At 30.7% G+C, this 25,941-nt stretch overlaps 1 protein-coding gene across 1 annotated transcript; it reads left to right on the forward strand.

The window, feature by feature from the left end:
- Positions 1 to 1,526: 1,526 nt before the first annotated feature.
- On the forward strand, positions 1,527 to 22,621 carry LOC131853797 (proton-coupled folate transporter-like). Its single transcript, XM_059204837.1, has 5 exons — positions 1,527 to 2,726; positions 10,050 to 10,151; positions 14,675 to 14,902; positions 18,642 to 18,798; positions 22,275 to 22,621. The coding sequence occupies exons 1-5, from the start codon at positions 1,751 to 1,753 to the stop codon at positions 22,357 to 22,359; spliced, it is 1,548 nt and encodes a 515-aa protein (XP_059060820.1). The 5' UTR covers positions 1,527 to 1,750; the 3' UTR covers positions 22,360 to 22,621.
- The last annotated feature ends 3,320 nt before the right edge of the window (positions 22,622 to 25,941 follow it).

A 25,941-nucleotide genomic window follows, 5' to 3' on the forward strand; every position in this document is an offset into this window, starting at 1 on the left:
TGTCCATATAATATTTGGTTGTAGTTTGTTATTATGTAGTATATAGATCTTATGCCTTATTAGTTATTAACAAGATTTGTTCTAAAAAAACGACCCAGGTATAGAACTGACAAAATACACACGAGAGTAAACTTTTAGTCTAGGCTCTTGCTTAGTCTTCGTGGATGGAACTACATAGTGAATGTAAGAGCTGAATTTAAAAATGCTTGTAATAATTTTATTGTAACAAAAATTTTCTTTGTTTGCTTTTGTCAAGTTTACCACGACAGATGAGTTTGTATCGAAAACCATATCTGCCGTGGGGAAGTTGGTGGCATAGTATCGACGAGTCAAGATACGATGAGAAGCCACTCAAGATGCCACTTATATTTGGTGAGTGTACTTATAATTATCGGAGAAAGGGGATTGTTATAAAATGGGGAATAGTGGCCAGGATGACATCCAACCAATTTGCAGAGAAAACCAGATTGGATTAATCCTGGTGAATTCCTCTATAACTCATTTAGCGTTAATTATTAAAATATAAATAGCAAAAAAAGGTTTTTAACTACTTACATATTGAATGCAAATAGGTATATAACATCTGTAACACAGGGATTCCCTAGCACAGATGTTACGGCCTATAAATTAGTGATATTGTGTAAAAATGAATAAATATATTATTATTATTATTATATTATTGATTGGGTAATAGAAACAATATTTATCTTATATTTAGTTCTGTTTTGACCCGACCTAAGCTGAGATAGACATTATTGCAGAAATCAGTCATTAATTAGGAATAAATAGTTACAATCGTTCAGTTAGAAATAGTTTTTTTTTCATTCTAAGTTTATTAGAGGTGTGATACCTCTAACACTGGCTTTACCAGTATGGAAACGATAGGCACTACTCAGTTGAAAATCTTCCAGTAAGAGACAAAATAATCTTTTCTTTTGAATGTAATTTTATTTGTTTAGTTGCCTAATGTAATTCTATACAAACCTAAAAAAATGTACGAAGTTATGAAGTTATTTTGAAATTGTTGGTTTTTTTATAATTAAACCCTACTGAATAGTTGTTTACATATATTTAACATTGAGTATTTTTACGATGCCTTCATTAATTTAGTATATTATATATACAATATAATTGCATTAATTTGCCATAATAATATTATAAATAACATGCATAAACAAAACTCTAAGGTAGGTCTAATTACTGTATCGATAACATTAATGTAGTCATGGCATTAGAAATTTTAATTGTATTCATTAAAAAATATTTTATTCGTTTCAACCGTATCAAAATTATAAAATATTAACTTAATTTTTAGTTAGCACATAAAAGCAAATAGAAATATTTACATCAATTCTAGAATATCAAGAATTAAAACTAAGCATACGTCATATCGGTATGGGTTAATGACGAATTTTAATTTAAGTTCTTACATTTGATCGGGCGCCCAGCATGCCCACGTGATAACAATGGTAAACTACAAATTAAAGTACCACAACAACCAGCTGATAATCAGTGCAAGAGCAAAAGTTGACTGAGACGCCCGTTTCCTTCTCCGCCATCGCAATCGATCGACGCACGCGCAACTCTTCGCACGTCGCTAAACTTTAGAGCGGCCTGAATGCAATCCTGTGATATATTTTGAATATAAAAATTATAAATAAATATTCTCTAATATTTTACAGCGATAACAATAATATGTTTGTTGAATGTTAAAATCAAATGAACAATATAGTGAAAAAACGTTCTCAACATGACGTTGCGGGTTGAAGGACTCGGAGAAAAGATCGTAAATGTGGAACCATGTAAGTGCAACAAAACGTACGGATCTGATATAGCGAAAGCTGAAACGAAGTTCAGCAATCGGATAAAGAAATTTATCAAAGAATCTTGGGCGTTTAGATCGAAAATAACGGTAGAGCCATTTGTTATTTGTTACGTACTACCTAGTGTACTTGCTGGGTTAGCTGTGCAAAATTTGTGTCTTGAGAAATCATGTCTCGTGAATTTACAATACGACGAGGTAACATGCACACATATAATGGAAGGACATACACACAATTATACAGAACAAGAGAGAAAAGTACAAACCATGGTTGCAGGGATGACTGCCTGGAGTTTTCCATTACAAACTGCTTTACCTGGAATATTGACACTTTTTGTTGGCGCGTGGAGTGATCGCACAGGGAATAGAAAGGCATTTTTAGTACTGCCGATACTTGGGAAACTGATATCGGTTATTGGTATCATACTGACGACAGTGTTCTTCCTGCAGATAGGTTTAAACGAGACCGCCCTCATCGAAGGATTGCCTCCAGCTTTAGCTGGTGGACGAGTGGCAATGACAATGGCTGTTTACAGTTACATCACAGATATCACAAGTGATGCTGAACGGACTTACCGTTTAGGGATAATAACATCAATTTTAACGCTAAGCAGGCCTATAGGGCTCGCTCTTAGTGGAATTATGACTAAGCGTTTCGGGTATTACGGTGTGTTTACAGTTGCTTGCGCATTCTATTTAACCGGCTTTGTTTATATCGTTTTAAGACTGAAAGAAAAGAACAAAAAGAAAATCGAGGGTGAAAATAATAGTATATTATCAGTGTTCTCGGCACAGGATTTAGTGGCTACTGTAAATGTTGCATTCAAACCGCGGAAAGAGAAGAAACGTATGCAGATAATACTAATAATGTTTGCATACATGTTCATCGTTGGACCAGTCTTAGGTAATAAAATTTCATTATCATTTATTATTACATAGATATTCTTTAATATAATCAGATGAAACCGACTTGAAAATTTTACACATTTAAAAAAATATATTTATTTGTACCTAAAATTTTTTCACTTAATAAGGCTATTTACTCGAATGAGAAGGCGAATGGCTCAATTTCAGTTTATTAATGTAGTTTTTTGTTTTCGTTTATTTTGATAAAACAGCGGACTATTGATGGTTGTCTTGTGGATAATATATACTCGTACTTTATCGTAACATAAAATTAAATTCACCACATGTGTTATATGCGAGCCGCATAGATTTTATTGTATTTTTATGACGGAACGCAAATGCGTATTTTTGATATTAGGTTTATAAGCACAAATACTAGTAGTATTGTGTTTATAAACATTTTTAACAATATATATATATATAGGTACAAAATTGCATATGGTTTGAGGTTTTTATAGCTTATTTAACAGGAAAATAGATGTAGCTTTTACGTATAAGTCATCTCATTCTATTTGTAATCCACTGTCGTTCGTAGTTTATTATACACAAATATATAACAGTAATTATCTTTCTAAAAAATTACTCCATTTATAAAAAAAAATTGATATTTTTTAACGAACAATAGCAAAACTCTTTTGTCGATGCTGGCTAAGCACCGACAAGAGTTTTGCTATTGGAAATATATTATTAATATCGATGTATAAATCTTATAATATACACACATACAAAACTACTAAATCAATAATGAAATCTCAAGGAAATAATACACAATAGAAGGGAAACATCTCCGGATCTGAAACAATATTCCATACAATAAGTATGAGAATTTTCATAATATATTATTTTATTGATATTGAGTAATGAAGTATGAGTATAATCAAATACTTAGTAATATTAATCTTTAGTAATGTTACTGATATTTAGTACTAAAATTGGTTAATAGAATTCAAAATATTTTACCATTATAGAAATTTATTCAGTTGCATAAACCCTTGTCTTGGTGATTACGGATTATTATAAATCCTTTTTTTAGTCATTATTAAACTAAACTAACGAAGTAATGACATACAACATTGTATAAATCATTAACTATAATATACAAATTTTCAATATGTAATTCTTTAAAGAGTTCATAAGAGTAAAATGATAAATAATATGCATATGTTACGGAAAGATAAATTAAGACTATTTACAATTGTTACACAATTATTACAAGAAAATTGTATATTTGATATATACCATTATACCTACTGTAGTTTCACAATTTTTGTATTATTAAATGTTACATTATAACAACAATATAATTACAAGGAATTATTGTCGGTATTCAATATTGTTATGGTAATTCGTCATATAAAACCACCTCTACGAATATGGAGAAATATGGGTATCATCAGTATTAGTCACGTCATTTTATTGAAATTATAATGTGGAAAGCAGTAGTACTATGTAATATTATGTTATTATGTAATATTGTGGCAATACGCAAAGGAATTAAACATTTCATGACTAAGTATGCCTTACTTAGTCATAAAATGTTTAATTCCTAAGTAATAAATAAAAAATTCTTCTTATCGTAGCGCTAAATTTCAGAAATTACGCTTGTTTTTTGAGAGTCTCATGAGATTTTGAACTTTTTTTAGGGACTGTTCTATAAATCTTTATGTAACATGCAACCAAACAGTTGCTTTTCATATCTTTTCCTACTAATTTTAATGTTGCAACAAATTAATTGCATAAGATAACTGTAACTGTTCACTGGAACTGTAAGAGAAAAGAACCTTAATATTCTGCAGTTTAACTAAATGAAATATTGACCAATGCATTTAGAAATTATTAAAAAAATACGATTAATTGTTGTCAAGTAATTACGATCCATGATTGATGTCGATGGCGTGATTTATCACACGCGTTTATTTCGTAAATTTGATAAACTTAAATCACGTACATACACGTGACATTTTAATATTCTCGTCATTTTTGCTTTAAAATTAATTATCAGCTTCTTATTAATTATTTTTTTATAAGTGATAACGGAGTGTATGTTACCACTCTTTCTTATCAATGGTACATCATTAAAATAGACAAGAAGAAAAAATCATACGTCGGTGCATGAGAAGCAGATTGTACTCGTAGCAAAGTAAAAGTAGACTTGAACAAAATCGTCTCTGTTTCACCTCAATTAAATGCAGGCGCCAAACGACTTGCTTTGTTAACTGTGTTTTCGTTTAAAGGGCGAGGTATGGCAAAGAAATTACAGGATACCGAGGACCCTTCAGTCCTCAAGAATGGCATAAGGGTTACCATGAGAATCACATGTCAACGTAATGTCTATGGTGTTGTTCATGCATATAGGTGACATGTACATCAGATTGGACGTCAATTTGTTTGTTATTCCAGTAATAAATATATATAAAGTAAAGGTCGAAATATAACTACTTCCAGAAGGATAGTATTACTTGTAGGCTTAATATGATGTTCTTAGGGTCTGTGAGTGCTGCGTGCTCTTAGGATGGTAAAGGGTTGTTATGGTAATAATTAAATTTGACATATAATAATATGTTTTTACAAAAAAAAACGGACTATGACCATTGATTGGATGCCAGTAGACAAGTTTTAAGATTAAAAATTTTATATCTAACTTATTGTGAATGGATCGACTCTGATCGACAAGAGTGATGAAACTTCTTTGTTAATTTTAATTTCTTAAGACTATTTGGAAAAAATCATTTAGAGATGACGGTAAACTCTCTCTACGTTGAATGCTTAGCGGGACGTGAGCAAGCGGAATGTAAACGGTCAGCCTCGCAGCAAAAATGTTTTTGGCTACCATACCTGGAATTAGTTATGATCATTCTACACAAATAAGTTGTTTGTCTCGATTGTCTGACTAACATGCAGCTATTTGTAACCGTTGATCATCTGATAGGTCATATTGCTTGCTTATTATTGTCGTGGTATCTGTAAGGCGGGCGGGGCGGGCGGCCTTCAGCAGCAAGGTACTCCAAACCCGTACCATCTGCACTCACCCCTGTCGTCCGATGAATATGTAAAGGCCAGCAGCGGCCAACAGCATTAGAGTAGTCAAAAAAAAAAGAATTTATTGGGTTCGTATGCTGTAGGCATGTTTAGAAAGGCGTGTTCATGTTCGTCGACCAATACTTTAATCCCAATTTTTTATTTACAAGTTGTATATATTAAATATATCACTGAAATAATAGTGTACGTAGGCATAATAGATAGCTATGTAGTAGAGGGAAAAGGGAGAGGGGTGGCGGATGGAAAGGGGTATTACTGTTGTTGCAATTTTTTTTTTTATGACCGTGATGTTGTTCATGTAATCCATTTCAATTAATAGGCACAAGTTGACGACTTGTGTGGCATTAGAGAAATAGTATGTTATCTTAAATGTCAAGTCAATGTTTCGATTATGTTTCGATTTCAAGGGATAAATGTTCTGCGAAAATTGTCTATTTTGAGTAGGTATAAATTTTTATTATGTGAAAATTATAGTCACATAAGCACATTGCTTTCATAATCGCGTTAACGAAAACTAGCTAACAATGAATGTCATACTGTTGGCATTGGTGAATGACATGGCAATAGATGCATGTATACATGTAGGCATTAATATAAGTACATCATTGTCCCCACAACCATGGTCGCGAATTTGGTACTGTTTCGTAAAATAAATCACTAGCAAACTTAAATTACTTATTAAATATATTTTTATTAGCGGTAGATGAATGTGATTGTATCTAAGTGAACAGTATAAGGCGGCAGATTACCAATGATGGATGAAAGGATGCGGATGATGAAGGATGGTCGTCGGACCGTAGTGAATTCACCATGATGGTTTCAAGGAAAAAAGTCTGGATACGATTTTATGTTCACGAATTGTTCACAAAGTATGTAATGCTGGAGGCATTATTTACCAATCATTATGTTTCTGCTTTTTCAGTCAGACTGCTTTTTCAGATAAAAGTTTAGGTTAATTGTTAGTCCTAGCGATACCATTAATCTTCATATTAAATTCCATTAAAATACGTTCAACCGTTTAAGCGTGAAAATGTAACAAATAGACAGACGGAGACAGATTAAATCTTATACATATTTGAAAATACGAATGTTTTAAGTAAAAAGTCTATTTCTCCTGTCTATAATTATATTCTTTTATACTTCTTAATGTTGATAGAATATATTTATTTTTGGCTATTGAATCATTTAGTTTCACAAGGTTGTAATAGAAATAAAGTTATTTATAGAATCTGTTTTAATTATTAGAATTTTTGGAAACATTTCTTTAGTAACAATTTTATAGTCACAAATAATCTTATGTAAGTGTTTATTTTTCTAAAGCTATGAACTATGGTTTAGATGTTATAATACCTTATTTATCATACTTGCATATATAGTGGACAGAAAATGCTCTATTTATTGTTCTCAACCCTTTCTTTATAATACTAAAATATGCACTGGAACTACATTGGCTACAGTATAGTCCAGTACAGTATTCATTTCCAGACGATACATACGCCTTGAAATTGTATAAACTGTTCATTTTAAGTACGTTACTAATAAAAAGGCATTACGCGGACAAGAAGTCTTATTGAGTATAAATACTATTTACAAGTATTTATATAAAAGAAATTATTATTTACTAAACCCAAAAAAATAAAAGAAATCGATCACATTTTATAAATAAGGATATATTCTATGTATTGCATCATTTGACGTAAAAAATAAATTATTTTAGTTATTAATTTATATATTAAAAATTAATCCCAATTCAGACTTCTTTATTAGTATTATGAGATATGTTTATTATACATTACAATAAAAATCTTAACAAGTTTAAGGTTTAATTTTAAGATTAACAGTTTCATATTACTATCAGTATTGAATGTGTTCTACGAAACCAACACCTATTTTCTAAGACGTCATTACTTCGTATATTTCTAAAGAAGTAACTATAGCTACCCATTTCGCTTTAGAATATATAAGGCGGGATACTGAGCAGAGGAAAAACTTTATATAATTGTCTACAATTCTCAGAATAAAACAGACAGAGTTTCGATATATTTTAATGCCCGGTGGGTGTATTAGAGAAATTGAGTAATGTATTTTAAAAAAATACAATTTCATTTATAAAGAATTCTAATCATTATTGCACAATGATATAATATAAATTATTCCAACCAACAATCAGAATATGAATAAGAATTAGCATCCTTCTGCTGTTTCAAAGTTGGCTGTTACTCTTATATATTCGCATTAACCGAGTAGGTTAGTTTTTGGAGAATCGAATCTTCTACCTAATATTATTTGGTTCGTAAATTAATTACTTCTCTCATTGTTTTATCCACATAAAAACCTGCTGTAGTGTTAATATATATTCACATGCCGAATAAAAATCTCGGAATTATGTCAAAAAGAATTGGAAGAAAATTTTACAAAATGCAGAGATGAAAGAGGTTAGAATTCATGAATATGTGAGTACAGGTAGTGGCTGTTTAGGGATGTTTAAGCCTACGTTTTTTTGTAAAATACTTTGAGGAATCTGCCATTGTATTTAGATTGTTACCACTAAGAATATTACAAGAGCAATATTATTACTGTTGACTGAAGAAAGTGTTAGAATTCAGTGAGCATAATTTACGGAGCAGTTCAGTAACTTAATCAACAGCTGTAAACATCAACTACAGCTGAAAACAAGTCGTAATTAAACAACTTTAGAATCTGTTTTGGTATTTCAATCAGTGAGTAGTTGAGTACATTAGTTTTACCAACCGTGGACTGATAGCGAAAAGATTTTGATATCAACCATGTGCAGTTTACACAGATATTGACTCGGTAAGAACGGAGTACTCTTTTGTGTGTACTAGGTATACACTGATAAAAAAAAAACAAATTTTTCTTTTCTTAACCTACGAGTAGGTACCATAGTTACAGTATGATTAATGATAATTATAATTAGATATGTGTCACATAATTTTGTCTTTTTGTTTACGATGTATATGTATTATTTATATGTATATGAAAGTACATGCGTAATTAATAAGAGAAAACATTTATTTAATAAAAAACAACAGCTAACCATTACTGCATATTGAGAAATATCGCCTATATATCGCCTAAATATACTTATTTATAAAATTCTTGTCTCTTTTCTATATCACTTAATATTAATTAAAATCTTCTTAAGGGAAACGTAGATTTTTTTTTATTTATATTTAGGTTCTTCTTAAATACATTCACCAATACTATAAATGCATAATTTTATCTATCCATCTGTTTGTTACCGGCTAAACAGATCTAAATGAGAGATAGATTGTACCATGAGGACGAACTGAGATTACCTTAGATCTCAAAAAAATTAACAGATGTAGGTAGTTGCGACAACTTTGACAGAATTTTTTCTTTATAAAACGAAACTACAAAACAATTTAATACGATAAATACGCATGACTGATAGGATATATTTTCTTATTATTAGTTTTTGATCTTTACTTACTTACGCTACTTCAATTAACAAGAATCCTAACGGTCTATACGACCAGCATATCGTTCAGCTGCCATTCAATAATCTTGACGTGACGATTTAGTTTTCTCTAGTTAGTTGGTTTTGCTGAGATCCAACGAATTATTACTATGTTTTGCCTAAGGCAATGTTGTTATGGTGATAAGGTGCGTCATAGTATAATCTGTGATATCTATGGTGAAGGTTACGGTATTCCGTCAGTTGTTTTATCTCGCATAGTGTAAAAATGCATTAAGTATTTTCAACTAAATTGTTATTTTTTTCCAGTCAGAGATAATTGAATAACAAACATCAAATAAAATAGACATACCTACAAACATACAGTTGAATTAACTACTCATTTTTAAAGCCGGTTGACAAGAAACAGAAGTGTACATGTGTTTTATTTTTTTATTTTGTTAACTTCTCTTTCATTCTCTCCTAAAATCGTCTGAAAGAGATTGCGTTAGCGATAAGGCCGCCTTCTGAATCTTCTTCTTTCTTTAATCTTAAATTACAATGTTTATATCGCGTATTGTCTCTACACAAATATATAAAGTAAATTTGTACCTATTTTAGATACAAAAATAGAATATTTTTAACTGCAAAATTGTGGTACGTAGACTAAAATTTTCATGTCTGTAGTCTGATTTTATTACTTCTTAGTTTTATAGCAACGTAGATGTGAACAAAAAAACATTAGAGGCCCAATGTGCAAACGTAGAGGCTTTTACAAATAATGTTTGCAGATCACCTACGCTCGGTGGCTACCTACTAATACCTGTTTCATTTGGAATAAAGGTGAGGCGCAGATGACATACTGGTTCACTCGCTACAAGTTCCATTTCACCGAAGTTGACTACAGCTTATTCCTCACGTACTCCGTGCTTGTTGGAAGTGTCGGTAAGTTATAATCAGGTAATTGTATAGGGGTGCATAATAATAAATCTTAGGGTAGAGCAGCAATGGAATAACATGCAGTGGCGTAACTTCGGCCTGAAGAAGCCTTTTGCTTAAGAGGTTGTGAGAACAGGAAGAATCTAACATTGATTATACAATTTATTAAAAATATTGTGTTAAATCAATTTAATGATAATTTTAAGAATACTTCGTCAAGCTATTTTAGATAAAGAGAGGGCCACCATGAAGTGAATTTACCAGGGTATTACCGTAGATCGTAGAATCACATTATCATACAATAATGTCATTTTATTTACATTCTAAAACTTCAGATTTCTTTACACAATATCCTATTGTCACAATAAGAAATAAATAAATGAGTACTTGTATTAAAATAATTAATTTCCTAACTACTAAACTCAGTTCAGAAAGTTCCAAAGTTCAGAAATTTTGCTTTCGCAACTCAAAAAGAAAGTATATTTGTAAAGTAAGTACATTTATAAAAAATATTTTTATATAAATTCTAGAAAATTATCTAAAATACATAATTTGTAGTTTTACAGTATAGGTATAGTTTACAGTACAGGTAGTACAGCTTTCAGATAGTAATCGTTAATCCAGTAATCGTTAAATATTAATAACGAACAAATACAAAGAAGTGTGATGATGAATAATGATAAATTAATCGCACTTGAAATATTCACAGCTACACACTACTTATAGGCAGATTAACACACTAGTCCTCTGGAATGCTGCCATACAGGTCATTGTGTATTAAACATTATTCTATACTATTCGTGATTTCTGGGTTTTTACTAATAGAAATGGTAAATGAGCTATAATGCTCACATTATTCATTCTTGCCACTTTGAAAGACTTGCCCCATCATTAATTTAAAACTTATACATTAATATGAAGCTTATATTTATACTATTTATTGGAAGCGGCGATTATTTACATATAATTAATCAAATGTATAACGGGATCTATCACGAAAATGGCAAACTGAAGAACCGGCTGTTCTTCAAATCATAATTATTAAATATCTTGAATAAGATATTAAAATGTCTCAACTATTCCTACATCCGGAAATTACTGCTACTTACATCTAATAAAAATGAGCTGTAAGAAATACTATATTTTTCTTATTTATACTATTTATTTGAAGCGGCGATTATTTACATATAATTAATCAAATGTATAACGGGATCTATCACCAAAATGGCAAACTTCTTCAAATTACCAAATATCATGAATAAGATATTAAAATGTCTCAACTATTCCTACATCCGGAAATTACTGCTACTTACATCTAATAAAAATGAGCTGTAAGAAATACAAAATTTTTCTTATTTTATTAATAAACCTAATGAAAAAAATTAGTAGATTTACTTTTCGTAAAGTCTATTTTTTAACATACTTAATTTTGTAAAACGGCGAGACTCATGGTAATAGGGAAAATCTGTTCCATTCCCTTTATTACATAGTTGCTAGAATAAATTTGTTAGAAAATGTAATTAAGAATGCGCGTTTTAAAATTTTCCGTGCGATTTTATTAACATATGTCTTATATACAATACTCAATAGGTACTTAGAATAGATATAAATAAATCTATTAGATACACATATAGAATATGTAGTAATTTATATACAAGGATATATGTAAATTAGATTATTACTTTCACATCATCAAAATCATAAACTTTCAGCAATCTTTGCCCACTTGTAATGTAATAACAGACAGTAACCAAAATAAACATGTTTAATTTAATTTTAGTCATTACCATTACTTTTTTTACAATAACATTATTTCATTCTCAACTATATTTGCGGAGTCTTTTACTATTTTTCAGTCTTTAATTCTATCTACATCTTCACTCTGGTGTTCTCTTAGTCTATCTCTATTTCATATCTATATTAAAGTGTACACAGAAACTGTGTTTTCTATCAAATTAGATTCAAAATTAAAATAGCCCGTATTACATGCACATAATTTATTACGTCTATATAATATTGTTAGAGATAATAGTTATAATAATTATTGTAAAATGTTTATAAGAAATAAATATAATAACATTTTTGAATGCTAATGAATATGTCCTATAAAACCAATGACGATGACACCAGTATAAAAAATAGAAATATCACCGAGTCACATGATAATGCATTTGATCAGAGTGATATTTAATTTTGTGTCTGTTAGCGAAAAAAAACAATACGCTTCGCAGGTAGGTATAATCTTGATTTAGGTACCTGCTTTGATTAAATTGACAATCAATCTATTTATATTTCCAGTTTAACCTGTTCCTACACGGTAGATCTGCTACTAAGTATAAATACAACATAACTAATACATATATGTAGGTACCTGGAATTAATGAAACACATAACTAGGTTTTATGCGGTTGATCGTAAATGGAATATTTACAAAACAATTAAACTTAGTACGCTGTGCGCATTATGTCTATTGTGTAAATAAAGAATCAGGTTACTATCTTCGAAAGTCCTAATTCGTTTCGTATTGGTATACACACGTGCCTTTATGAGAACAAGCAAATTAGCTATACGAAGTAATTATGCATTATTATTCGTTATAAAAATATACTGTTGGTTTTGGTGATTTTGGTGTTAGTAATACCAGGCAAAATATTTATATTAGTAGATACATATACATATTTAATTAATTTAGTAGCTTCTTTTGACTTGCCTGTTTGATGCCAATCTTAGGAAGATCACTCCCATCTTCGTTTCCCAATAATACACTGTTCCCGAAATCACCCGAAAACGTAAAAAGTACTTTGGCCTTCAGACTAAAGACCTGTCTTTTACATAAAAGTCGGCCTTCAGACACTCGATAAGGTCTTCAGCGGGTTTTGATCCCCGGTATTCACATTGCTCTCGTTTGTTGAGTTATGGCCGACAACGTTAGAATAATTTGTAACAAAACAGATGCTATAAAAAGCCAGCTATGAAATAGTAATATATCCCATTAAGGCGATTATTTTTTAACTCTTTATGTATAAAATAATACAAAAAGTTAAATAACAATAGACTATATTTACTTTTTTTTTTATATATATCTATGTTCATATAGTATGTCATTAAGTATTTAGTTATACGAGCTACGCTTGTCTACATATTATTATATAATTTTATATTAATATTCTAGTTGTATTTCATTACATCTTCTAGTACTCATTAGAATATAAGTGTTGTATTCTGAAGAATATACTTAGAGTTGTAAGCCAACTGTGGAAATTATTTAACAGTTTACTAGGGCGGTTCTAACCTGAATTGACCAGTAAGATGATTGTATGAGTATTACATATAAGTCGTAATTAAGTTCATGTTAGTGTTATCTTGAAATAAATACAAGATTTAATTTTTTATTGTTGTTTATTATCAGTAGCTAATAGAAACGTTTGAACATATCAAAATAGATGCTTGTATGTAGGTACATGTATCAAGTTATTTTATTGTTTTCTTACTGCTTATGTAGATACTATAAACGCATACGTAGTTATTTGTCATTTCAGTTAAAATAAGCAAATAGTCGTTGAACCACAGAGCATATAATAGCTTCAGTACTATTGATAACATGTTACCATAACAAACAACCATACATCAAGCAAAATTTTCACGTCGCAAATACTATTATTATTTATAGAATCTAGCAGTAAAGACCACAAAGTAAATATAGAATTTACTTATCACCTACCTAAGTGAGTAATAAAACAGCAGCGTGTGAATTACGAAATTACTACGTCGTTACTTGATAAATTAATTAAATGAATTCTCGCAAAATAAAATAAAAGTGTTACGTATTTATGTACTCGATCCGTAAATAAATAATAGGTAGTTTTTGTTATAAGTATCTAATGTACATGTAATGTAATGTATATAAAACAGTTGCTCTAAAATTAAGGGTGGATATAGTAGGTTTTAATTGACAATTGACAACGCTGATTTTTTTTTTCTGATAATGACCACTATAAAGAATGTAAACACTGAGGATTGTAACTATGCCAATTCATTTAACGTCATCATACTATTAGCGAATCCGTCACAATCGTACTAACACTAAATATGGCTTGAATGATGTGGTTCCGAGAATACATTCCTAATGAAAAGGACAAATAAACACACATTGACAAATTAATATGTTTCTCTTTCTTGCAACGTAATAGTAATGTTTGTTTAATCCACTTGACTATGTTGGTACATCTAATGAGGAAATGATGTACTGAATTACTACATTAATTTACATATTTCTAAGTAGTTTGTTGAGGCCTGTCAGAGATTGAAGGGCACCGAAATTACAGGATAGTTCTTAGGAATCCGCAGGTGGGTATATCGAGACGACATAGTTTCTATATTCCTGATGGAAAATCGAGGCGATACGTTGCTTCGTTTGCAATACCTATTAGCCAAAAAAATAGCTATCGATACTACTACCCGTAATCGTTAAATCCAAATATTTCGTTATTCCTTTATTACTTATTTACATTAATGTATTTTGTGTTCAGGTTCATTCGTAACCATATATCTCTTCGTCAAGAGATGGCAGATAGACGACAGCGTGGTCGGTGTCATAGCGTGCTTGAGCAGAATAGCTGCAAGTGTTGTCTATGCATTGGCACCAAACCGCACCATTTACTTCATTGGACCAGTGTTGGATATGTTTAGTTCAGCTGGATCTACCTCACTAAGATCGATAGCAACAAAACTCGTGGATGGAGATGACTATCTCATTTGTTTTTGATGAAGTTGAACAATGCTTCAGTCTCCGCAAATGGTAAAAAGAATACTCGTGGAAGGACATTATATTATTCTCCCTCCTCCTTGTATAGTTATATATATATATATAATCAATAATCCCTACAACCAACAGTTCTTCATTCCGAACCTAGACATCAAATAGTGAAATTACAAATAATAATCCTATAGCTTATCTTTATTGTTTGGGATCGGTACAGGATGTTTTCTCCTACATTATTTCACATCTTTACGTGTCATACAAATGACAAATGATTTTATCACATCAGTCATACTACTGTAACATACATATCTACATTTCTTTTAATCATGCTAAAAAAAATAAAGGCTATTTACTTTAGGTATTATTAGACATATTATGCCTGAAACGGGAGTATGCATATGTGCACTAGTGACCACATTGCTAGCAATGTATCTTATTTGAGGTAAATCTCCATAAGTTCCACGATGACCTTTCTCTTCATCTAAGGAATTTTCTCCTCGTCCTCTCAATTGGTGCTCCGATAGTGTACACCATTTGCGCAGGCGACTGCACCATTCCACTGTCATCCATTAAATTATATACCTATATAACAATTAAATATTTATTTAATTTTTATAAAATTATTCTTATACAACCTATTTCCTGGAACTCATGGATTAGTGCTGAGTCGCATCTTTGCATCTGATAAGACTACTACTAATTGTTGGACTACTGTTTGTTTATTTGGTAGTTAATAGGTATTCTGTTATCTTTAAGACTTTGTAAATATATAGTTACATACTAAAATAGGATTGTAACAAATTCAGATGTTTGTAAATACACTTAGGTATTTACTGTAAAGATAAATTTTATAATAACTTAATACCGCACTTTATATTGGTGTTACAAAAGATCTGAGTAAATTTCCAAATGATTCTAATGATGCCTTCGTATTTCATATTTAGGTGATTATTGGTTTCCTGCATATATATATATATATATATATACATATATATATATATGTGATACTATAATTAACTACCTTACTAAATAATCAATAGTTAGATATGTAAATTTCCAATTCAATTTCATTAAATTTTAATATCATTTCTAAAGTTGTAATTAATAAAAAAATTATTATTAGATACTTGTATCCAAATTCTAAATTACAATAATGTGAAGTTAAAGGTGTAGGATTAACCTATAATTAAGAATACTAATTAACCGAATGATTTAGATAGAGCAGTTCAAGGAAATCGTATAAATATAATACATGCTACATTGCTAACAACGTACTCGTGTCAGATTAAACTCCACGTGCACCTCCTTGGAAAATATTGTTGATAATTCCTAGTGAACTCGCCACAATAGACTAACTGACCTCACTTTATTCTATCTTATCATCTTCCATTGGTGCCGCGCCAGCATAAACCGTTATCGTAAACGGGAGCACTAGGTATACCATTATCATCCATAAAAAAATATAATAGTCTTATGAGTATACCTCTGACTACTTAATTTACGACATTACTACTGTCGTCATATAAAATAGTTTCAGTCTATTTGCATAACGATATCGTCGTCATTTTCCGTCATATATTACACATTACGTGCGGTGGATGTATTGACTCTACACAAAACAATGTCAACACTAAGGTAATTCCGTTGTTCCGTTTTTGTATAATATACACATTCTTGATAAACTTGTTTGCTTGTGTCATTATCTCATAGAAATTGCCATAGATGCTAAGTGCATAATAATCTTATATATAAAAATGTCATGTCACAGTGTTTGTTATCGAAGTCGAAACGGCATGACCAATTTTTATGAAATACGTACCAAAAGTACGTTTGGTAATAGACTGTTGGATATTTTTTATACCCCTTGTTAATATAGGTGACTCTATCCAGAAGTTATTTAACAAAATAAAGTTTTTTACGGCAGTTAGTAATTATATAATCATAAATTTGTCATATTTAGTCTGCCTTTAACAATTGGTTAAATATAATTAACGAACGAAACTAAAATAATTGTTATTCCAAAACTAATATAATGTCGTGTAAATAAATCTCAATGAACGAGATTTATTCAGCCGTTTAGTTGTAAAAAGAATTAAAATTGACTGTTAGTTAAAATTTCACAACTAAATGACAGATAGATACAAACACTTTCGATCGTAACAGTAAGCGGTAACCGTCGCCTTATATATGAATAGAATCATATTATCATCATGCCACACAAGCTCTGCCATTTCGGAGGACTAATGAGTCATGTCTTTTATCTTCAAAATTCACTTCCCAGTCTACAACAGAAAGACATTACAAAACTGCTTGGCAGAATTTTCTCCTATACATACTATAAAAACAATAACATTGTGACCCAAATCGAAAGTCTCACACATGAGAGACGACTGGCAAAATACCAAATGTTATCACGCCTCTCGCATATTGTTATCTAAACGCGGGTCCGACACAAGCCATCACAGGGTCGCGACACCACTGACCACATTCCTATTTGGGGGCACCGTTTATTTACTTCCTATATAGAAATATTACAACAACTATAATTTGCGAAAGCGAAAACCTTTTTAGTGTTCCTTTGACAGCAAATATAGTAAACAATAAGCAATTAAGAAAAATAATTTTGTTTGTGAGAGTCTGATGCTTGATCCAGGGATATCGTGAATCCCGGCCATATGTTACCAAGCCCCACGTCACCCAATTACTAGAAGTATATTGAATGGTTAAAAGAGGAGTATAAAACTAAACTTTAACTGTACATTAATTTGATCTATACTAGGAAAGGCAAGTTTAAATAATATGTGTGTATGTCTTTCATATACATTTTATTCTGCATTATGTACACACATGTCCCATACGTGTGAGAGAATAAAATTATTTAAATGCCGTTTTAACATCAAATTTAAGGTCGGTGATTTGCGACATGAGGAACTCAGGTTACTCTATTAGTTCTAAAAATGGTTTATCGATTGACAGTCGTAATTAGATATAAACATTATATCAACTAGGTACATAAAATATATTATTGTAATAACGTAATAATGTAATATAAAAAAAATATTTAATATAGGTACCTTATAATATTTTAAATTTATACAATATAAATTAATTATTCCAATTTATTGATTGATTTAATAACATAATTTAAGATGATAATGGAATAATATTTTGTTAAACAACGAGTTTTCTCATCGTTAAACTAAGCCCCTTTCTAAAGAGCTTTACGGAACAAATTTTGATTTCTAATTATAAGTCCTGTCAATTTAGCTTAATTTTAGCATTTGCGCGGTGAATTTTCTGTCATCCGTGGTTAAATATGGTATGAATAATGCTACGCAGTAAAACTACTATTCTATTACTACTACTACTAATCTAATTTAAGTATCTATGTTATGCCATTATGCTAACAACAGAAATTAACCTGCATCATCTTTGTACAAACTTATATATTTTATAATGTATGATGATGGAATACTGCTCCAAAATACCCCATTTCTAATCTATGAATATGGAATGAGACTTAATCCAACGGTATATGCTGGCAGGTGGATAATGATAGAATAAGTTTGAACTCGGGTTATTTAGCATTGTGATACATTTTCTAGAAATTAACCACAATGGTTTCCAGGAGCACTGCGTGGATGCTAATCTGAGATAGTACATAGATGGCAAGGTTAACATAAGATGCTAAAAAAATATTATTAACATTCATCATAACGGTTTTATTGTTACAGGTAAAACAAGCTCTCTTATAAGCATATCAGAAGCGTTGGTACCTGTGATCTACTCTCCTGTGTACAGCAAAGTGTACCTTACTACTTTATCGACTTTCGCAGGCGCATTCTACCTCATTAGCGCTGCGTTAGCTGTTCCTGCCATAGTTATTTTAATGTAAGTCTTTGTTATTTCTTCTTATAACTGGAAAAGCAGCATTGACATATACCTGTTATTTTCTTACCATGATTCATCTGTCACCCTACAAACCAAAATACAACTTACACTGCAATCTTGAAGAAATATATTAGGCCAAAATTGACATTCTACTAAGTCCTCTTCTGTAAGGTTAAAAAAACTCATAATGGATATTGAGATATATGTTTCATAGAATATGACACTTCAGTAGAGTAACTTCAACAAGTCATGATCGCTATAAAGCCTAACTTATAGCGACATGATTGACAGAGTAATCTTTCACACATTCCCATTGATGGGCACGAGTATCATCTCAAGTGAGGCTAGGAAGTTCGGTATAGAATCTAATTTTAAGTTTTTCTTCACTTTATAACGTTCAATAATAAGGAGCAATTATTACTATTAATATCATTATTTATTGTCATAAATTACAAAGGTTAATAGAGTAAGTAATGTCGCTCCACATTATCCCCAGGTCTCTGACCGTAGATTGCTTTTTAACGCGATAGTTTGCTTTCATGAGAGGCAGTAACGAGAAATATGTCAATGACCTCTATTTTTTCTATTTTATTATTGATTGCGTTTTCAGATAAAATATTGCTACTATTATGAAACTTAGACAAATTAGACAGGTGCCTATTTGAAATTCCATTTTAAAATTTATTATATACTTGTTGTTTCCGCGGTTTCCCCCGCGTGAATTAATCTGTTATTCTGATCCGTTCAGTAGTTTTTACGTGAAAGAGTAACAAACATTCATCTATACTCACAAATTTTCGCGTTTATGATATTAATAAGATTATAGTAACACATTTCTTTGTACTGTATGGTAATCAAGAAAAACTAGTTTCGCCTTGATATTTGGTAAAATTAAAAGACTCATTGTATACTTATATCACAGTATTTATACTTTTATTTACTGGAATACAACAGGTGACAAATGCATTATTCCACATTGCCTAAGCTGCAGTGATTATTTCACCATTTTAACAAAAAAGAGACCTTGCGGTCAAGTCGAGAGCTCGCCCTTACCGTAATTTTGTTAGATCAATGAACGATTTCTAATAGCGATTTAAGCCTTGAACTGTTATTTTCTATTTCTGTTATACCTTTGGCCTAATTTTGCCCTACGATGGAATTGTTATGGTACTAAATAGATATGTTTTTGTGTCTTGTTTTCTATTAGTATACGTGTAGCCTTGAGTAATGTTTCAATGCTCCATGTACATAGTAATAAAAGGCCTATAGGCCTATGAATTTAATATAACTGACTTGATTTTATATGACAAAGAATTACAAAAGAGAGAGTATAAAATAAATCCTTCACAAATAGGCTCAGTCTTTTGCACAATGCCATTTATAACAGTTTTTTTTGTAAATAGCTTCTATTTCGATATGCGTAGAAATCGACAAAACCAGCAGTGGAGTAACACTTCATTATTTTTTTAACTATTTACATCAAGTCCCTTGAGGTCAAAGGTTTCTACACTTATAAGTATACAGTTAATCATGATTTTCATTTCTTATCCTATTGTATTAAGTACTAGGTTACTTGGGTGCTCGTATAAAGTGAAATGAGACCCTAAGGTCTTTGTAAGAATTAGTATGTACATAGATAACTCTTGGGTATACAAAATTCAGCATGAATCTTATATACGCAGTGTATTAGTAAGAGATGCCCTTATGAAAATAGAACCGAGAGCCGCATAAGTAAATTTTAAATTAGGGGCCGTAAACTTTTTTATGGATTTATATAATTATAAGCCTTAGCATTCTATAAAATTCTAAATATTACAATTTGTAAAATGAATATAATTAGTCATGCACGCTCATATCACCCTAATTGTAATACTTATCTCAAACATTGTAATTAGTTACAAAAGGTACAATCGTAAATTAATGTAATAAAATTGACACACTGATATAATTTGTAGTCTGCAATTGCAGTAAATACATTAAATATTGCATATTGAAGGAAATATGTTTAAGGGCGACTCTAGACTTCAGCTAAGGTTATTTTTAGGTCAGAAATTGATTATATAATGATAACGTGATACAAAGTAAGGAATATGTTCAACTTGTGTTTACTCCGATATCAGTTCAAATTACTATTGAACTATTATATTTACTTTATAAGTAGCCTGTTTAATATATTAATGATTATACAATATAATTATATATATATACATTATACAGATAACAATTAATTTGCCGTACTTTAATGTTTCTCAAGCTAAACATAAAAAATCTCTAGTTTATTTTTAACAATAGTCAATATTTCAATAAGTGAAAGAATATATAAAGCCCGTTAAGTATATTTTGATAAAATATTTCCACTTCATAAAATTTCTTTACATAATGAACTGACTTAAAAAACGCCATATGTCAAAAACTTTGTTATTAATAATATTTATCTATTGTATTATAGTATTTCTATAAAATTAAATTCATTATGGCCTACAATTATATTAATAAGTAGATAAAAATAAACGAAAGTTAATATGTCATTTTATTGTAATAATAGTACATATACCTGTTTGTTAATTAAACAGGTAATGATTAACTGCCATAACTTATTTGAAAGATATAATTACTATTACGTTTCGTATAGTAACTAATTATTTAATGCATACTAATATTATAAGGAAAGTGAGTACGCCTGTCTGTCATACCGAAAGCGATGAACAAATTTTATTTTAGTGTAGAGACAAATTAGCGATAGTAGCATAGGAGTTGAAATGAAGGATGTAAGTATTTTGGGATGATTCAGAATTTCTGAAGGGTAATAATGTATATGTATACATGCATTGCGATAGAAATAGAACTCTTTTGAAGTCGGTTAAAAACTCATCGTAACAGAAAAATATAGGTACTATTGGAAAAAGCAATGCGCAGACGAAATGGGGCGCATCAACCAATTTGTTATATACAGTACGAGACTTTTTATTACCTATTCGTACTTCAAATGTAATGATATTTTTATTAAACAAGTTTAACTTATTTAATTGTCTATATTATTCCGTTAATTAGGTATATATACTGTTACACCTAAATACACTTATTTATTTATTTACCTCATAGACTAACGTACATATGAAATAATAATACGTATAATTTGTCTCTATAGTCACGGGCACTGCCGACGGCAATATATCACGGGAGCGCTGATACACCACCCCCTTTGGCCAGTAGTCCTTTTCTATGAACATTGAACATGTTTCGAAGTAATACTAATTTGCATTGCAGGCAATTTTGCATCCAAAGCTTGTGCATTTTACCTTTAGATATTAATAAATTTGGTAGTTCCATTGCATTCTATTCATTATCCTAAATCATATTGCAAAGTTAATGTAATACACGTAGTGATTTTTTTTAGATTTGATATTGATTATTGTATTACATTGAAGTATGTCTAAATATTATAGAATTATAATAAAGTATTTTTTTCTTTACAGAATACTCCATTTACAATCTCGCAAAAAGACCCCGCCTCCAACACCGGAGAAGAAACCGAAGGAGAATGAAATTACTCGTTTTTAAAAAATCCTATTTATTGTTAAGTATTATATACGTTGTTAGATATACTTATAGAAATATTTTAATTAAATTAAAATTTGTATTGAAGCGTGTGTTTTTTTGTACAAATTTCTAAATAATATAGAGATATAACAAACATTTTTATAAAAATTTTTGGATACCTACTTAAAGTAAGCTGAAATCTATTTAGATATACTTATAGGTAGTAAGTAATACATTAATGTTATATTATTATATAATAGATAGGGACCCACTGTAAATGAATTTATATCTTTTGTTTTTCTTTGAGTCCCAATTTTATCGCGTTAGGTTTAATACTAAATAGCCTGCGTGGGCATCTCTGTCTTGGTTATTGCTACCACCAGCAATTTCTTTTTAAGCTGTTGCAATTATGCGTTGAGATATGGTAGCATGACAATGGTCCTCCGAAATGGCAATACACGAGGTACCATAGAAGATCTTAGAGGCCACAAATCAAAATATTCGTAGTTATGTTCACAGGAACACTCTTATTATAGATACTCCATAATATTAAATAAATAACCTTGGACAATTAAAACACAGTCATCTAATCACGGGAAGCAGAGTTTGTGGCATGGGTACTAGACAACTGATATAAATACTTAGATTTTTTTGTGAATACATACATAATATACATAGAATACCCCCAGGCCGATAAAAAAGTTAAACTCATGAGTTCAAATGATTTGCACCGTGCGAAGAATCGAACCCGCGACCATCGGAAGTAAAGTGGTGTAATAAAATGTTAAACTATCGAAGCCGTCGAAGTCTTTTTGAGAAACAGTGGAATAAATATAAACTCGCCTGCTCTAATTGGCCAGTAGTAAAGAAAGAATGAGAACGAAATCACGTTACCTAGCCTGTCTTCGCGTTATGACAAATTCACTAGCATTTTTTGGTTATCAATGGTCCTTGTCGATGTTAAACTGATAACATACATAACGTAGTTAGTAGTGGAGGCAATAGCTCCTACTACTTTCTAGAAATCCTCCGCTCTCCCGCCCATAACAAACAGCAGTAACATTCTTAACCGACGCTATTATTATACTAATGTACCCTATAACATAATGTAAAACCCTATGGGTAATAATTCCGAATTGAAGTGTGAATTAGGTACAAAAATTGGAGACAGAAAGAAGCCTTAATTATTATTAGCAATGCGTAGTACCTACTGTGCCACCTACCTATTATATGTACATACTCTTCCCATCTAAGTTGACTGTAAGAAATTGCCTGTAGCGATAAGGCCGCTTTTTGTTTTTGTTTTGTGACATACCTACTATTTTTCCTGTTGTATTTTTTTCTCTGTGCACAATAAACAGTTATTTTTAATAATATTTGTCTTATTTCTTTACGGTATTTAAATACTACTATAACTAACTACTTTAAGGCGACGCCGTGATAACTAACTATCAGTTTTCTTAAACCATGTAAATTTACGTTTTATAAGACCATTCTTTAAGATTTTTTTCTCTGCTACAAAGTTAATCAATCATGTAACAAGAGCAATGTACATGCTGTAAAAGATGTGCAAAAATAAATAAGTAAATATCAGCCACGAATGATTTGCAATTGCTGAGAATGAGAATTTAGATTTTCAACGTCAATATTTGTGATGCATCGTCTTAATGGACACATATGAAAAGCATTCTAAAATCACAGAGGATGTTGGTGTTTCATCAGCCAGACTAGATATTCAAAAATTCTAAAGGTGTAATTCTTACGCTCATTGTACCATGGGAAACAAACCTGGTTTGCTACAATGTAATTTTAGTATAACCAGTAAAGCATTTTCCTCCTACCTACTAACGCATTTTATAAGCTTCCCGCCTAACTATTTACTTGCAAAGAAGTACCAAAACTTCTATGTAGTGACATAAAAGATAAAACGAAGTATTCTTCTCTACTTAACGTAAAAAATAACATCTATAAAATACAATGTGTACCTGTCTGTACCATAAGTTAAATCTGATTAATATTATACTAAGCTAAGTAGCTAACAACATACAATGGCAATAATCTGAATTACTATCAAAAACACATGATGTTAAACACATATGCCTTGTCTGACATAAATTTTAGGCCTTAGGTATAGAAACACTAAGGATGCCGCTCGTGTTACCTTCCATAACGTAATGTCGTGGTGAACACAACACCTGACATGTCCACATTTAGCTTGTTATAATTAAATCCAACATTACAGGGTGATTGCCTAGTCACTTGGATTATTTTTTGTTTTTATACAAGTTTTTGTTGTATTTGTATTGTTTAGTATGTATCAATACTATTTTTTTAATGTTGGCCGGATTTGCTCCTTCGATTTCTTGGGTGTATCATATATACCATGATGTGTTTTATTTTCAATGTCCTATCTTTTAATCCCAGAAAGTGGTACCTCCCATGGTTACTGTCTGTATAGTCTAGTGATTCAGCACAACGCCTTACTTATGATGGTTGCGGGTTTGATTCCTCGTACGGTACAAACATTTATTTTCATTAGTACAAATGTTTTACTGGCTTGGGTGTTTATTATTATACTTACAAAAAAAAAGTATTTAAGTATTTATATGAGGTGACTAGTACACATAACACAAAACCTGATTAGCCTGCGACTAGATTAAATTGTATGAATTGTCTGAAGTTATTTGAAAAAATATACAATAATAGTATATACTGTCATCACACAGAGACATCATTATAACGCTGTATTAAATTATTATATTTATATGACAAGTGGATCTTCTGGTGCACGATAACCTCAATATTGTACACCCTGAATATATTATTATCATCAGAAGACATGATATGGAGGTCTAAAAGATACTTTGTCTAACGATGGATTGACTAAATGATAAACTTAATGAACAAGAAACGAAACTATCGTATTGAAAGTAAACCCTTAACTTTTAGGAACCTAGGATCCTTTGGGGGATCAGGACGTCCTTTACAATCATTGTTAAAGTTACAAAAAACAGTTTTTAGCTTAGCTACCGTTGTTGTATCTTAAAATAATTTCATTCTAAATAATTACTTAAAATCATCCATATTTTTACATACGTATTGGTAAGCGTAATGAACTTTCCAATTAAAAGCGATATTATTGTTATGCATTTGTAAATGTACAGCTCAGAATTAGAAGTCAAGGAATGCACTACAAATCAAGATGTATATTAAAGTCTACATAGTCTACATGGAGCATGTGTTCTTACTAAAGATATGGGGTAAGTATTTATTCACTCCTTTTTCCACTCTGCTCTCACACTTCTGATTAGTAGTCTTGTGTAATGATGCGATATGTGTTTGATCCTTAGATATAATAATGTGTCAATGGCTCAAAGGCCAATGTTAGATGATACCAAATAAACAATAGTGAAAGGTTGTCATAATAACTTCGAATGGTTAGTTACTAGATGCGAAGGCTATTATTAATAAAGGACTTAAGACTCCCTTGCTAGCCATATAGGTACTATGTCGACCTCTTTGTGGCCAACTCATGGAGACAACCAGCGGTTAATATAAAATATCTAACGACTGACCATAATTTTTTAATTACTTTTGAAAAGT

Source organism: Achroia grisella, unplaced genomic scaffold (assembly GCF_030625045.1).
Source record: "Achroia grisella isolate CSIRO2021 unplaced genomic scaffold, CSIRO_AGI_Agris_v1 utg906, whole genome shotgun sequence".
Lineage (NCBI taxonomy): Eukaryota > Metazoa > Arthropoda > Insecta > Lepidoptera > Pyralidae > Achroia > Achroia grisella.

Coding starts and splice junctions, on each gene's coding strand:
- LOC131853797 (XM_059204837.1), top strand. CDS start 1,751: ATGACGTTGCGGGTTGAAGGACTCGGAGAAAAGATCGTAAATGTGGAA. Junction 2,727..10,049: donor CATCGTTGGACCAGTCTTAG/GTAATAAAATTT, acceptor TTTGGAATAAAG/GTGAGGCGCAGATGACATAC. Junction 14,903..18,641: donor TGGAGATGACTATCTCATTT/GTTTTTGATGAA, acceptor TTATTGTTACAG/GTAAAACAAGCTCTCTTATA.